Source organism: Corvus hawaiiensis, chromosome 9 (genome assembly GCF_020740725.1).
Source record: "Corvus hawaiiensis isolate bCorHaw1 chromosome 9, bCorHaw1.pri.cur, whole genome shotgun sequence".
NCBI classification, from domain to species: domain Eukaryota; kingdom Metazoa; phylum Chordata; class Aves; order Passeriformes; family Corvidae; genus Corvus; species Corvus hawaiiensis.
Window position 1 is genome coordinate 27,848,911 of NC_063221.1, and position 15,656 is coordinate 27,864,566.

Genomic DNA, 15,656 nt, shown 5'->3' on the forward strand with positions numbered 1-15,656 from the left:
GCAATTTGTCCTGTATATCCTGTTGCTATGGGAAACCATAACTGTAGCTAGTTCCTGGCATAGTGTAGCTGAAAGTCCACAGTAATGTGCTACAAACAACACATCATCATCATATGCTCCTGTCACAGCTTCTCAATTAATTTATCTAGGTCTGCAGATGGCCCACATCTTTGGCTGTGTATAAATAGGGCTTGGGGTGCATCCCTGTGTGTGTTTATTTGTATTGCTTAGAGTCTATTCTAGGCCAGTGATCATATTCTGAATATCATACATTCTCTAGTTTAATCATTTTGGGGCCTTACATATTCATGGAATCATAGAATGGTTTGGGTTGGAAAGGATCTTTAAGATCATCCAGTTCCAACCTCCTGCCATGGCCAAGGATACCTTCCACTTGACTGGGATATTCCAGCTTGGCCTTGATCACTTCCAGGGATGGGGCAGCCACAGCCTCTCTGGGCAGCAAATATTGAAGCTCTATGAGCTTCTGTAAACTGATAACATGACTGAAGAAAATACCAAAATGTTCTTTATTTGGTGGTTGTGCATATAAGTTGTAATGATTAAAGCATCACTGCCTGTTTATGTCCTGGGCAGAGCCATAGCTAAGGCAAAGGAGCAACTGTAACGGTCATTGGGGTCATTGGAGATTGTGAGCCCAAGCCCTTGTTTTTGTCTCTTAGTCTGCAGGAGACAAAGTAGGTTTTTATGACTGGAGTCTGTATGGATAAATCTTAAATCACCTTTTAAAAAAAACTGGAAGAAACAAGGGGAGATGTAGTTTGGAGAGTTCATGCCTCACCACACTGGGATGGAGCTTGTGTCAAACGAACTCCAAAAGGGCAAAAAGGTTTTAATTTGGCCTTTCCTGCAAAAAGACCTCTATAGCAAGAGATTCTGTTAACCTCACCCGCTCCTCTACAGGCTGCCAGCCACTGATGTGATTGAATAAGTTTTTATTATTAACTTCTTCATGACTTTTATTGCCACTGATGCCTTTAGTATCAAAGTAATATGAAGTCAGTTCATGAGGTCAGGCTTTTAAATGTGACACTCATTTCAGATATTGCTAACAATAATGTAAATTTCCAATAATTTTGAGTCAGCTTTTCATTACAGGAAGTCTAGAAGTCAACTTTAGCCTTTGTAAGAAAATTCCTGTCAATGAAACTTGGACCTAAATATTACCTTCCAAGTATTGTTTATCTTCTAAGCATCATTTCAAGGTGTTCTCTTTGCTTAGAACTTATTTAGGTCTGTGCCTTATTAGTAAAATATGTAGATTCAGGGATTTTTCTTGAATGTTTTCCATCATCTTTTATGTGTAATGGCTTGAATTAAGTGCTTTTAGCTGAGCCCCAGTGGGGGAATATATGCATGAAAATAAATTACTACAGCTGGAACTAATTAATTCCTTGATTGGAAGACTCAGCAGATAAAGTCCTGAATAGGGTAATGTGGAATGTCTTTGTTATTTGGCCTCAGTTGTACCTGGCCAAGAACTGCAGGTAAAACCTCTCCTCTTCCACCTGACTTTGTAGCCTTGAGGCAAGGGCTGAAGAGCTGAACTGATGTGAAGACAAAATTATCAGTCCAGCCTTCTGTAACCCTGTGTACACCATCCTTGGAACCAGGCAGGGGCCTATCAAACTATCAGGGAGATTTTCTTGTTTCACTGACATAACTTCAGCTCCCTGCTAAGGCACTGCCTTATCACCACTGACAAGATTACAGTGGTTTCCTTGATAGTGTGGGGAACTTAGCAGGCAGCTGTGGCTAATCCCGTAAGGAAATGTTCTCCCACTGAGGTACATGGAGAGATTTGAATGCTGCAAATAATTTGAAAAAAGAGTATCATTTTTTAAAGCATGTTAATTCTCATTCTGCTTGCTGATGCTTAGGTGCAGATACACATTAGCATTACTGCCCTCCTGTAAGAACTAAGAACTCAGCTGGAACTGGCGCTCCTTGGCTTCTTCTGGAAGTTGCTATCACTGTTGGGTTGAGAAATCCCTGAGGCATATAGCCCACCTTCTGGGGACGCTCTGGGAGGTGATCTACTGTGAAGCTGATCATTTGTGTCACTGTCTCTGCTGCTGTGATAGCAAAAGCCACAAGTTCATCTTTATCTGTGTAAAATTGGACTCTTGATATTTGTGTCTTGGCTGGAGAATTGGTGCTTGAAGCCATAAAAGTAAAACAAGGTGGCTCAGTTCATTCCCTGCTGACCATGCATTCATTCAATTCCCTTGGGTGTAAGGAGCCTGGCAAACTATTGGCCAAGCACATTTCATCTATCTGAGAAGAGCCAGTTTGGTCTCTGTAGGAAGTGAACCCCCCATTTTTCTGTCATGGGTTTGGTGGGTTTACCCTGCCTGGATGCCATTTGCCCACCAAAGCCCTTCTGTCACTCCCATTCTCAGGAGGGGAGAGGAGAGGAAACCCATTGAAAGGCTCATGGGTGGGGATAAGGACAGGGAGAGATCCCTCACCAGTTACTGTCACAGGCAAAACTGACTTGACTTGGGGAAAGATTAATTTCTCTTATTACCAATTAAATAAGAGTAGGATAATGAGAAACAAACCAAAATCTTAAAACACCTCCTCCCCCTGGGTTTAACTTTGCTCCTGATTTTTCTCTATCTCCTCCTCCCCTAGCAGATTATTTACTGACATGCGTGGCTCTGTGTATGTTTTACTCCTGTAACTAGGGATGACCAATGTCCCTTTCCTTCAGCCCACTAGGGCAGGAGAGGGTTCAGGTTCATCCTTTGTATTAAAGAGTTTGGCCAGCCCTGTGCCTGGGACAGACTGGGGGCTCTGGTTCACCCCAGACGTTACACATTTCACCTCATAAATGACACTTGTGGCCAGGCCGTGCTCGCTGCCATTCCCCGGGAATGGTCTCGTGCAGGTTGCTGCAGAACATGCAGCTGCAAAGCTGCAGCCCCAAGTTTTGGCATCGGGACAAGCCATAACAACCCTCAAACTATGACTGGAACAACTCTGTTAAGTCCCCAACTGGGACTGTAGCAGTGCCTTCATCACCCCATGTGCCATTTCTGGGCTACCCTTGAGGGGGAGAGAGAGCCCCAGGACCTGCAAGGGAAGCAGGAGGGAGTGTGTGGGTGTGGGGGTTTTGTTAATCAGTGTTTGGAGCTGGCCACTGAGCACCCGGCATGGTGATGTGCAAATGGACTGTAGCTTGAATTTAATGGGTGGCTGCTGTATCCCACATCTAAGTTCACCATCTCTGTTGCTTTTTTCTCCTTGAATCCTTCCAGTGTTGACACTGGGCATTTAGGGGACAACTGGAACTAGCACCACTCCATAAACGCTGGCACTGGGGTAGTGCAAGAGCTCACAACAGCCCGTGGCTGTAGTCCCCTGCTTCAAGGCAAGGATGTAAATTAGGAAGACAGATTTAAAAGTGTTTCCCAAAGTTGAAGGGCTGATTTGATGGAGAACAAACAGTGTAAGGAAAAGAGCACACATATTCCTGCAGAAGGCAGGTGACTGAATTGCATGTGTTACATAAACACTGAGGGACTTACATTAGTCCCTGTGGTCCATAGAGCATCTTAATGGGAGTAGGCAGAACAGTGTTGGTGTGGATTAGCTCAGACTGTACAGTTACTATGTGTAAAAAGTGAAACAAAAAATAGAATTTTATTGCTAATACAGCATAAATAATTTAAAAAAGGAGTTGTTTTGGGAGGCGTACCTTGATGCCCAGGTATGTTTGTGACTCTCTTATGAGGCTCTTTCAATTTTCTTTTGTGCTGTCCTTGCTTTTTAGATCTGGAGAGAATTTTTTTTGTTGTTTCACTTCTTCTATTTGTTACCATGTTACTTTGCTAAAATACTTAACTGAAAGGGAAAAATGTTTTGAAGTAAGAAAAGCTTATTTTCAGTTAGAAAACTGAACCACTGATATTCACCAGTACATCAGTCTGTATTAGTTTGGTAATAACCCTTTGTGCCTGGAAAGTTTTACCTGCTTGGCTGCTTTCTTTGGGGCCAAGAAGTGACTGAAAGAGAACTTCTATAAATGCACTGCTCCCAAGGGCTTTGTACAACATGTGATGGGGAAAGATATTGTATTGTATTGTATTATCCAGGGTTTCATTTTCTGAAGAGACAGGGAGGAGAGAGTAAGTTAACTGTGTGTTTAGTTCTGAGCCACTTCTGAGCCAAAGCTATTGTTGTACTTCAGTACAGTGAACCTTTTTCCAGCTTTATTTCCATGGAAGGGACTGTTTGTATGTTTAAAAGAAAAAAAGTTGAGTCTGCCTGTTGATATTCGAAGAACAGCAGTATTTCTGTCTTTTTTTTCAGGATGGCATAAGTGTGGCTGTAAGGTGTTTTGCAGCTTCTGTAGGTGTTTTACCAAAAGCTCTAAGAAGAAATGCAGTAGTTTGCAATTAGTTGTTGAATAGTCCAACATCTAATAGTTCAGGTTAAAAGCTCCACCAGTTCTGTTCTGGGCACTGTTCACTTTTGGGACATTTTCTCACAGTGGGTAAGGATTGGTGTACTTGTACCACGGGAGGTTTTACTAAGTTACATCACTGATGGAATGTTCAGCTCAAAAAAATAATGAACCTGGTGCTGTTTTCCCTGTGATTTGCAGATGACCAAAACCAAAGTGGCAGAAAGAGACAATTCAGAACAAAATGCTCTGTTGAGTCACGTGTGGAATATGAACTGTCCCCAGTGCTGCTATTGTGACGCTGAAGCTGAATTACCCTGCACTGCTCCCAAATCCCACTCTGGCATTGGGCAGTTAAGAGTTAGAGAAAACTCAGACCAAAATATGATACACCCCCCCTTTCAGACACCATGAAGTAATTAGTTCAGTAGTCCCAAATAAAAAAATTTAATCTTTCTATAGAAACAGTGCACTGTTTTACAAACGTGTTCATTTGGTTTCCAGTACAGCAAGTGTTACACAGAGTCCCCCCCACCCCCCGCCCCTCCCTGGGCCTTTTGTCCGGAAGGTAAGAACTGAAACACAAAAGGCACCAAGCAAGAACTTACTCTAACAGAACTTCAGTATGACAAGACAGAGCAGAAATGATTACAATGTTAAATATCACCCTACCAATCTGAACCATTATTTAAAATAATTAATTTCTTTAAAAACAAATTTGGTGTTCTCAGTAGTTATAAATCTGTAAAGGTTGAAATCAGCACTGCACACTGAATTCATGTACAATGGTTTGAAAAAACCTGCAGCCTTTTACACGTGGTTTGTACAGGTTTGTGTGTTCTTAAAAAAGTATCAAAACTGTAGAACTTTCATATATATTTACATTCGTCTGTTAGTTACAGTGTTATCACATACAGCCTTTCTCAGCTTTTTTTCTTCATGCACACAGTGCATGGATTTGTAGAAAGAGAGCTTCATACCTTACAACAATAATGGGATATCTCACTCATATTGTCACTGCCTTAAAATCTAAAATTTGGAATAGAAGGATGTTTGATTACTTCTGTATTGTTTATGCAGGCCATGAGGCATTTGAGAGTATGAATTATGTTTGTAATGCATACCAGGGCTTTGGACACTTCCTTCCTTCTCTTAGTCAAGAATCAGCTTCCCGCTCACATTACACTGTAAATTTATTCTAAAAGAAAGGAAAACAAAAGGAAAACAACCCCCAAACCTACTCAGGCTGAGTTTCTTCTACTCACTCAAACACAAAAGCTTGGACTGACATAAAAACAGGGGAAGATTTCTCTAGGATTTGGTACAGTTCAGGGAGGTACTAGTCCATTATGCAGTGGGAGGTAAGTGTATTCTCTTCCCACAGAATTCCCAGGAAATCCCATAGAATGAGATAAGAAAAACCAGGTGTTTCTTCTGCCAGGTGCAGGATGACCCAGCCAAAGACACTGGTAAGGCTGGGAGTTTTTAACCTGCTCTGGCTGCTCTGCCTAGTGCTCTGTGCTCTGGGAGACGTGCCATGGGGCATCTTGTTCCACGGGCCAGACTTTGGAAGGGAATTGCTGCCCTTCAAAGAGTTCTTTGTGTGCCCACAGCAGCTCCTAAAATGGGTTTTTTTAATCAGTATGAGCAGGGGACAAGGGCAAGGAGGGAAGGAAGTGACTTTTATGTTATATTCTCCTGATGAACCACAGAGAGCGCTCACTTGGGAGTGTGGAAACACATGGCTAAATCTTTGTTTCTGTTAATTCTGAACTGATTTGAGAGGTGCAAGATTGCCAGTGTGGAAAAGCATTTAGATTTACATTTAGAAACAAACAAGCAAAAACCAAATCAGATTTGTACCAAGCTGTAAAAAAGCAACAATACAACACAAAAACCCTAGGTGCTGTAGGAGTTTCTCCTGACTGAAATGCTGTAGGCAATAGCTCTCCAGTTAAATGCACTGCATGGATTCTTCATGGATAGACTGGAAAATGTAAAAGCAGCCCTTAAGAGCCAGGATGGAAATCAGGAGCTGTTTTTTATGGAGTGCTTCACTGGTCAGCTATCTTACACTACAGCTCTTTCTTACATAGTGTCTTTAGATTTCACAGCAAACTTCTCAAACATCCTGTAAAAATTCAATTATCCCTAATTTTCATAAATGTAGGCTAGTAGTTTTAAAATATATGTATATATTTTTATATATATGTATATATTTATATGTCTATATATCTATCTTGTCCAGATAGATATATACACAGATAATCTATGCACAGCAAGCCAAACATACAAAAAATAAATACTCTCACCCCTCTACTATATTTACAGAACAGATCTTATAATCCAGATTTTGTTAATAAATATTTCTAAACTGCCTGTACAGAATTTATTTTACTTATGTTGATGGATAGCCACAAAGCATATTCAACATATTTACAAAATATCTATAAATATAGTCTTAAAATAAAGCAATAGCTACTGAACCTTCAGCCTGGCTGGTTATGTACATTGAGTTAGTAGCTCAGCTGTTGCTTATTCACTATCACAAATGGGTAGTGCAACAAGTTAAAATGTGTATAAAAGATTATACATACAAAACTCTCACATCCTTTGGATGTTTGCAGTTCATTATAACTTTGTGGTTACCCTTCTGCAACATAAATAACGATCAAAAAGAAGAAGCAGGTTCTGTGATCCAAAGCAGATTTGTTCTGTGTTCAGTTGATTGGAGCAGCATCCTCATGGCAACCCATCATCTTCTAAGCTTAATGCTACACGCTGGGGAGGGAAAAAACACACTTTTGTGAACTCTGATACTGGTGCTAATTTGTATTTCTTGTTAAAACTCTCATGGCTGTCCCTACTGAATTGGTGACAAGTCTATTCTAGATAGCAATTTTTTTCTCCCCAAACGAGGTCACTTGCTCAGGTGTTACTAAAGAGGTGCTGGAAAATTTCCTGCCCTTGTATACTGGGTAAGGCTCCTTGTAAGGGATGGCACTTTCTCCAGTGGGGTCTTGTGTGGGACCTTTAGATGATATAGGACATTATCTGCCCACCTGCCTGCCCAGAGGAGCTGTATTGCCTTCACTCATTACTCTGGATCTTCCTGCTCTCTTCTGAAAATACAATGCAGTTATACCTGCCAATGCTCCTCTCCCCAGGGATGCTGCTCTGAGGGAGGATCCTTTTCCTTAACTTCTTACAGAACCTCACTCACTTCTCCTTGTGAGGAATGTGACTTTTCTTTAGACTGTTACTATGGAGAAAATATTCTCCCCGATTTGTAGAGAAACTCAATTTATCCTTACGATAGTTTAGACACTTGGTAGCAGCCTAAGCAGAGATACAGTGGAATCCAGTAGAGGATGAGTAATCACCTGTCCCATACTGAGGTTGCTCTTGAGGGAGCTTTACATTTGTCAGATTGGTACCTTGATTAGGACAATTACTCTTCCTTTGAACAGAGTATCTGATACAGAGCATTGTATTCTAAGATAACTGCATGGGTTGCATGGATGTTTATGCTTCTGCCTAATCAATGATACTAAAGAAGTTCTGGTTTTTGTCATTATGTGGCAAATAAGCAACACTAATCCAAATTCTGTATTGGAACTCTCAACAGAATTAATCTTCTCCATCAGCCATCTCCTCAGGTACTTACTGCTGGGTACACGTGTCCAATTTGGGCAGTTCGTCCAATATGGATTTCATCTTCATCTTCCTCTTCTGTTGTCTTCCTATAAACTGGATTATCAAAATTCATGCTTTTAGTATTCTTCCGTTTCCAGTTTCTCCAGATGAGGTATCCCCCCATGCACAGCAAGCCAATGACCACTGAGGAGAGGGGAAAGAAAGGGCTGTTAGGAAGGCATGGATCTGCTGGGATGTTCCCATGTTGGCAGCCATCCTCATAACATTTTCTCAAAGCTGGGCTACTTTTCCCCAATCCAACAGTTCCTCTTTCCCACCACACCTCTGAAAACTAGAAAAGTGTATTTACTGTGGTAAATGCACTCTTTTGGTATTGCACTTTGGTGTGATCTCCTTCAAAGGTTAAATCCAATCTGCTTACCCACAGGAATGACAATTCCAATCACAGCTGCTGTCACAGTTGAACCGAAGCCTTCATCATCATTTGCATCTGTAATTACAGAAGTGTTCTGATCATTTAACTCACTTTCTGGTTTTAAAGAATGTTTTCTGTTACTACCCGTGTTGTTCTGCCCATAAGAAAGCTTTTGCAATTAAAGAATTTACAAAAAGTTTCATAATAAAATTATTCAGGAGATGCTGAGCAGTGCACACAGATCTGGGCTGAGCTGAGCTCCTTCTCCTGAGGAATGAGGTCCCTGCAGTGCCGCTGCCTCGCAGGGGGACAGGGGCACCCCAGAGCTCGTGCCCAGTGAAGGGACACACTGGGTACAGGGCTGTCAGAGAAGCTCTGACCAGAAATGGGTGACTGTTGAAAGCACAAAAAAAGGAGGCCAGTTTTAAAAACATGACATTTAATGGAAATGCCATGCACGGATCAGGGCATGGTGAATAGCGCTCTTAAAAATCCACAGCAGAACACTTTCTAGTACTAACACAATTAATGATTTATTGAGCTGTCAGAAAAAGAATGTAGTTCAAAGCCATCTGCACAAATTCTCTGTTTAATTTTTTCCTTTTTTATTATTTACAGCTAAGGAATTAGTGAACGCATCTATCCCTCATTGCTGCAGCCTGCCTCAGCATACAAGAATGGTTCCAAAATTCAATAGTGTACTTATAAGAGAAAAGAAGCAATTACAGGAAAATATAATTTAAAAAAATTCAATATACCTTTCAAGTTCTATACTTTAAAATGTTTGCTCTGAGATCTTATATAGGGGATCAGTATAGAAAATTTACTCTTGCTAAAATATCAGGAGTTGAGATAGGAGGAACTAACTACTTTTTCTTTTGATACACCAATTCATGCAACTTTTAAATACCTCCTTGTAGCAGGCTGTTGCATTACATAGTTGTTTACTTAATAACAAGCCAGACTGTTTCCAAAGTGGACAATAAAAGCACCTTACTTTCATGGCTTATTAAAAAGGTAATTATTGCATTTGAAAGAAACTTGCAGGAAGAGAACTGAATGCATTTTAGCCATTGGACTGTGCTTTCCCCACGCAGCGCAGAGTGCACTGCAGCACTGTTCTGCAGACAGAGGTGGTGTATTGCTGCTTTCCAGATGTAATGGAAACAGTGAAACATTTGGGGAAAAGAAACATTTTACTGTTTTTAAACATACATGTCTGTTTGAGGTCCTGCAGAGCAAAATCTTCTCTCTGGACTAGAATTTTTTTTTTTTTTTGAACAGCAGTTCAGCCTTTCTGCTTTGCCTTGGCAGCAGGACCTGGAGGGATTGCCTGTTAGCTCTGAGATGCAGGCTGGTGTTCCATTGAGGAGAGCCTATTAGTGCTCTCCACTGGGATGCTTTTCTGATAAATAATGCAAAACTTCAAACCTGTGTCATGATGAGGCCACATTAACATGCCAAGCACGGCCACACAAAACAGAGGCAGCTTGTCTTGGGCTGTAGTGATTCCACGTGTCCAGCAGCACTAAAGCTGCACAGGGGGAATTTTTCACCCAGAACTTGTGCTGGATCACATAAATAATTAAACAATTAAAATAGGTGAAGCACCTGCAGAATCATCCATTCTACTGCCTGCAGCACTGAAGCTGGGATGAGCCAGTACTGAGCACAAGGCAAGGGCTGATGTGAACTCTCAGGGCCATTCATGTGCCTTGGATAAAAGTTCATATAAGTTCCTTAACATGCCAAGTGACTGGAATGACAGCAGCCATCATAATCCAGGTGCCTGCAGAGAGACGGGCTGATGTCTCCTGCTGTGCACCAGGATGTGCCTGCACCTGACCCCTCTGGAACTCAGACCTTAGGTCAGGTGTCCCACCAGTGCATGAGGAGTTGTGACATAGAAGGAGGAAAGAGGAATCTCATTCTCTTACAGTGCTGTGATAAATTGCTGTTTCCAGTGGTCATCTCAGAATCTATCAGGATGGATGTGGTGGAAGGTAAATGAAGACTTGGGGTGGTGATTGTAGCTTCTGGTACAGCTTTGGGAACAACTTCAGTGGTGTCATTGGCACTGCCAGGTACAGCAGTGATGGTCGTGGTGCCTGCAGTGGTTGTGGAAACCACTACAGGAGCTGCAGTAGTTGAAAGATGTGAAAACCAAGAGCAACAAGGAAATTTGGTTAAAGCAAGTACACAAAGCAAATCACAAACAGTGACATATATCTGGGAAGGACTGTTTAATGAAGAGAAGCAGAAACCAAATTCCAATTCTATTTCCCAGGTAGTCAAACTATTGATAGTTCTCTGCCTAAAGCTACAGACATGACTTCCTGAAGTCAAGCTTGATTTATTAATACTAACAAAAAAAAGCACTCTGTATTGAAGGTAGCTAAGAAGTTCACAAACTTGTGGTTTTTTTCAGAACTTCAGAAGATTGTGAATTTGTACCAAGAATTAGTGCTGGGCCCTAGTCCTTTTTCCCCCCACTTCCTGCTGTATCTTTTCCTGATTAAGCTTTCCAAAATAAGCAAGGTTTCAGCAAAGGACACCACAGTGCTGCTTTGCTCAGAGGGCAGCAAGGAGTGGAATACAGAAGCCGGTGTTTGTGTTTTCACCATCAGGAAATATGTTCACTGTAAATATGGTTTTGCTGGAGATGTGACTGTATTTACCTTTGTAGCATTTTTTCATGTCAGGACCCAGCCACATATTGTCAGGACAGGCACAGGTGTACTTGGGGGAATGGGGAGAGATCTGAGGTGCAGGAAGACACAAGTAGTCACAGCCTCCATTTGGCTGGGAGCTGAGCTCACAGGAGTCTGGAGCTGTTCAAAGATGGAAGAAAAGACAAAGTTTTTTTCTAATTATTTATTTCTTGCCCTTGGCAAAGAAATATCAGATCCTCTGAAAATTATCAGGCTGCCTATGCATCTTTACAGTTTGTATGGTGGAGTGGAACCTTACACAGTACTATAAAAACTTCCCAAATACATAATGAATGGGAAGCAACACAGTGACAAGAGTAACTCACTGGTATCAAAGATGCTAATTAAACAGCTATTAGCAAATTGCAGGTTCTTCAATAAATGCTGCTGCTGAATTAATTATGCAGGAACTTCAAACATTAGGCATTGATTTCCCATTATTACCTGTGCTTTCTCTCTCATCAAGAACCATCAGGGAGCATTTCATTTGCCAGCTCAAATAAACCTGATTCAGGGCCATGACATCCTGAGGACACCTCTTACCTTTGGGCTGCTTTAATTCATGAAACACCACGATGTCATGAGGGTTATTGAGATTCTCTGCCAGAATGGAGATGTCCAAGCCATTGAGCCTGTTTGCACTGAAGATCGCTTCATTCTCCAGGTCAGTCCAGAACACTCTGTCCTGCAGGGAATGCACAGATTCCTGACCTGGCCTGCTCAAATCCTGCTCGAGTTGGAGTAAACTCCAGCAGTCACAAAGTTAGTGCCCTGTGTTCCTACGTTGGGGCACCTTCGGTTCATGCTACTGCTGTCTGCAGCTTTTTTCTTTCTATTTTGGACAATGTTCAAAAGCCCAGCTCTCCTACAAGTTTACAAAGTGCTGTGTAATTTTGAGTAGCTCTGAGACTGAGGTGAGGGAGGAGAAATTTGGTAAGGTACAGACAAACTGCATCCATGTTGTTTCTGAACTGCTTTTTCTTTGTAAGCTGGGATAGATCATGAGCAAAGGGCCATACTCCATAGAAGAAACATTTGTTACCTTGCTGATTTTTTCCTCCTTTCCCAAGATAAGACCTGCATTAAACAGGTATCTATGAAGAGGCCAGTGCCTAGAGCACACCTGGAAGCTGAGCACCTTTTTTTTTTTTTTTTATTACTATCTTTTGCATGGCATACTATGGTTGAAGATACAAAATTACTGGTGAAAGAGGTACCCTGGAATTGCAATTACCAAACAGTATTTAATTGCTTGGTCATCTGTGTGTGCTGCTGCCTGCTAAACCCATGTGTATTTCCATAAGGAAAGCCACACTGCTGGACAACCAAGGGCAGCTTAGCAAAAGCAAAAGGGTTGTCTGTTATTCTACCCAGCTATTCAGACCAGAGAGGGGAAATAATCTAAGAGATCCTTCCAAATGCTGCTGCTGGGGATAGCACTAAAGAGCAACAATGACTTGGAGAAACCCATGCCCAAAGTTAGATGCCCAGATATTACCCACTTCACATAGGAGGAATAAGGGATTTAAGGATAAGGATTTTCCCGAGCCAAAAGCCAACTGGACCTTTCTCTGCTTTACCTGACCTACAGAGAGTGCCAAAGTTGAAGCCTTTGTTCCCCGGATCATTTAATACACTGATGCTGCAGTTAGGTAAAAGCATGACATAACACATTGCTCTTGATTAAGGGCTTTAAAAACCAGTTTCCCTGCTGAAGCCACACCAGGTTTATCGGTTTCTATAGCAGCGACCGCCCTCACTGAGCTCTCTGGGCTGTGCAAAAGGCAGAGCTTTTAATCAAGAACAACTCTGGGACCTCTTACAGGCTCCAGTCTGTTCTGCATCCATTTTCCACTCTTACCTCAAACACTGCCAAGCCAAAAGGATGGCTCAGATCATCCACAGAGGAGATCAGAACTTTTCTGTTGCTGCCATTGAAATCAATGCAGGACAGTGAATGCAATTTGGAGTCTACCCAGTAGAGACGCTGATTCAGCAAATCTGGAAAGTAAAACACAATGAAGCAAAATGACACACAGCTCCTGCAACTCTTTTGCTCTTGCCCAGCATGTTTTTCCTGCTGGCAGCATGACTAATCTCTTTATTATTGGGCTTCTCTTTTTTTTTTTAACACTAGTTCTGATTTTGAATCAGTGCCCAGATATGCTGGGATAAGACCCTATAAATAAGATTAAAAAGGAGGAACATTCTGCTGTGTGTGTGTGGGGGGAATGCCTGACTGACAGCCTTGTACAATCAGGTTCTTTTGTTACCAGGAGCAGCAGGGCAGCAGTAGTTTGGGCTTCCCAGATTCCCTCCATCAGTGCCTGGGTGAGAAGCTTCATCCCTCCCAAAGTTGTTCAGGCATTGGCCTCTTGCTGGAAAACAACTACTGAGATTCCAATGAAACAGCTCTCTAAAGGAGCTGTGAGATTCACATGTTTTCAGTGAAAAAGAATCCTGGGCCCAGAAACCCTTCTTGTGCTGCAGGCTGGGGGAATCTGCTGGTGGAGACAGTCCTACCACAGCCAGCCAGGTTTGGGGAGGGTGCAGATAAGGGTGGGAGGAAAGGATCCAATGTTATTTGGAATGCTAAGCACTGCATTTCTCTTTCTGGAGCAAATTCACTCATTTTGGATGGGATTCACTGAACAGAATGCAAGTGGATGAGAGCCAAGAAACAAGTTATATAATTAAACAAGTCATTAATTAATTTCTTAATTACTAAATGAGAACATTATTTATTCACAGCAGTAGCACTTCAGCGGTATGTAATGGCAGCAGCATTTCCTCCTACATCCTTGGCACAGCCAGAATTTTCAAAGCCAAGTGGAGAACCTCACATCTGCATGGTGTTAAACACACACAGCTCCAGAGCAGGATGTTCCCTGCTGCTCCATGAAACCTCCTTTCCACTCTGCTGCTTGGTGTGGCTGTGAGAACCACCACAGCCCTCTGGTGGGTTCCATTTGCCCTGAGCAGCTGGGTAGGCAGGGAATGGTGACAGAGAATGGGTTCTGAAGGCCCTGTCCCTTTCTCTGATATACTGTGCATCATTCATCTGTCCAGTGCAGGATCCTGACACTGCTCCTGAGACAGCCCGAAGTACAGAGACACTTAACACCAAGGATTCTGATGCTTTCTGGACTTCCAAAGGGTTGTCACAGCTCTGCATCCTCCCCCAAAATTTCCCTTTCCCTTAAGGCACAATGACAAACAACTCAAGGCTCCTGCAGTATGAGGTTCTGACTGCAGCAAGACTTCCTGTTTGTGCTACTGAAATAAAAGAACTCATGTTTGCGAGCAGTAGTGACAGACCAGTTTAGGATTTGTGTGTGCAGGTGCCTTTGCATATTTACCATTTTGTTTTCCTATTTAACCATAAAACCAGCTTTCCTTCAGCCCCCGTGGGTGCTGTAGCTCTGACCTGGGCACTTACCAAGTGTGATGCCGTTTGGCCACTCGATGTTATCTGTGACCAGCACCTGCCGCCCCACGCCGTTCAGACCGGCCTTCTCGATCTTGGCTTTGTCTCCCCAGTCAGACCAATACATGAACCTGAGAGAGGCAGAGGTAAGAAAACACTAACCTGGACTCTGGTTAAGAAACCTGCACTGCTGATTGCAGTAGGAGGTGCACTAAGGTTCTCTCCTTATTACAGCAAAGCTCTCAGCCACTTCAGTTAATTCTGCTGGTGGAGCTGCATGCAGTTCTCCCACTGGGTAATCTGCCACAAAACTGGCACCAGAATGCAGAATCTCACCCCAGTTAACTAACCCCTGCAAACTCTCCTGCTGTGTCTGTTAGGTACCTAGCATTCACTCATCCAAATAGCCCAAACACAAGTCAGACAGACTTCATTTCCCAGGACAGCCTCTGTGCCGGGAGCAGCTCAGGCCCATTGAACACATGACCTGGCTATGAATTTCAGAACTGTTTTTAACAACAGGGACCTTGCCAAGGGCTAGTTGAAGCATCTCCACAGTTCCACTGCAGGGTATATCTTAAAGGGCATCTGAAGTCTTGGTGAGATGAAAACTACCCCAAGTTTGTCAGAGGGGCAAAAAGTCGACCGGAATGTCTGTTGGCAAAGGGGTGTTCGTGGTGTTCACACCTACCTCTGTGTGGGATCCACAGCGATGGCTCTGGGCTCACTGAGGTCACTGTTGAAAAGTGTCCTCCTCCTGCTTCCATCTGCAGTGGCCACTGAGATGGTCTTGTTTCCAGAGTCTGTCCAGTAGATGTTCTTATGGACCCAGTCAATGGCCAGTCCCTCAGGGGAGTTGAGCTGGCTGTCGATCAGGATCACCTGCTCGGCTGTGTCGCTCGCTTTGTCGATGTAGGCGCTGCAGGGACAGGGGGTCACAGGGCTCACACACAGCTCCCAGAGGCTGGGCCCCGTGGGCAGCGTGGCTGACACAGGAACCCTTATGGTGCTCCT

At 42.8% G+C, this 15,656-nt stretch overlaps 1 protein-coding gene across 3 annotated transcripts in view; it reads right to left on the reverse strand.

Moving 5' to 3' along the window:
* Window positions 1-6,225: 6,225 nt before the first annotated feature.
* Window positions 6,226-15,656, reverse strand: part of LRP8 (LDL receptor related protein 8) — a 173,159-nt gene continuing 163,728 nt past the window's right edge. For all 3 annotated transcript variants that reach the window (XM_048312921.1, XM_048312920.1, XM_048312922.1), the window contains 9 exons: window positions 15,334-15,561; window positions 14,655-14,773; window positions 13,077-13,216; window positions 11,759-11,900; window positions 11,183-11,335; window positions 10,442-10,642; window positions 8,511-8,579; window positions 8,100-8,272; window positions 6,226-7,213 (listed from right to left, as the gene is read on the reverse strand). In XM_048312921.1, coding sequence (XP_048168878.1) covers window positions 7,175-7,213; window positions 8,100-8,272; window positions 8,511-8,579; window positions 10,442-10,642; window positions 11,183-11,335; window positions 11,759-11,900; window positions 13,077-13,216; window positions 14,655-14,773; window positions 15,334-15,561 — 1,264 coding nt within the window. In that variant the 3' untranslated portion in view covers window positions 6,226-7,174. The remainder of the gene's footprint in view (window positions 7,214-8,099; window positions 8,273-8,510; window positions 8,580-10,441; window positions 10,643-11,182; window positions 11,336-11,758; window positions 11,901-13,076; window positions 13,217-14,654; window positions 14,774-15,333; window positions 15,562-15,656) is intronic.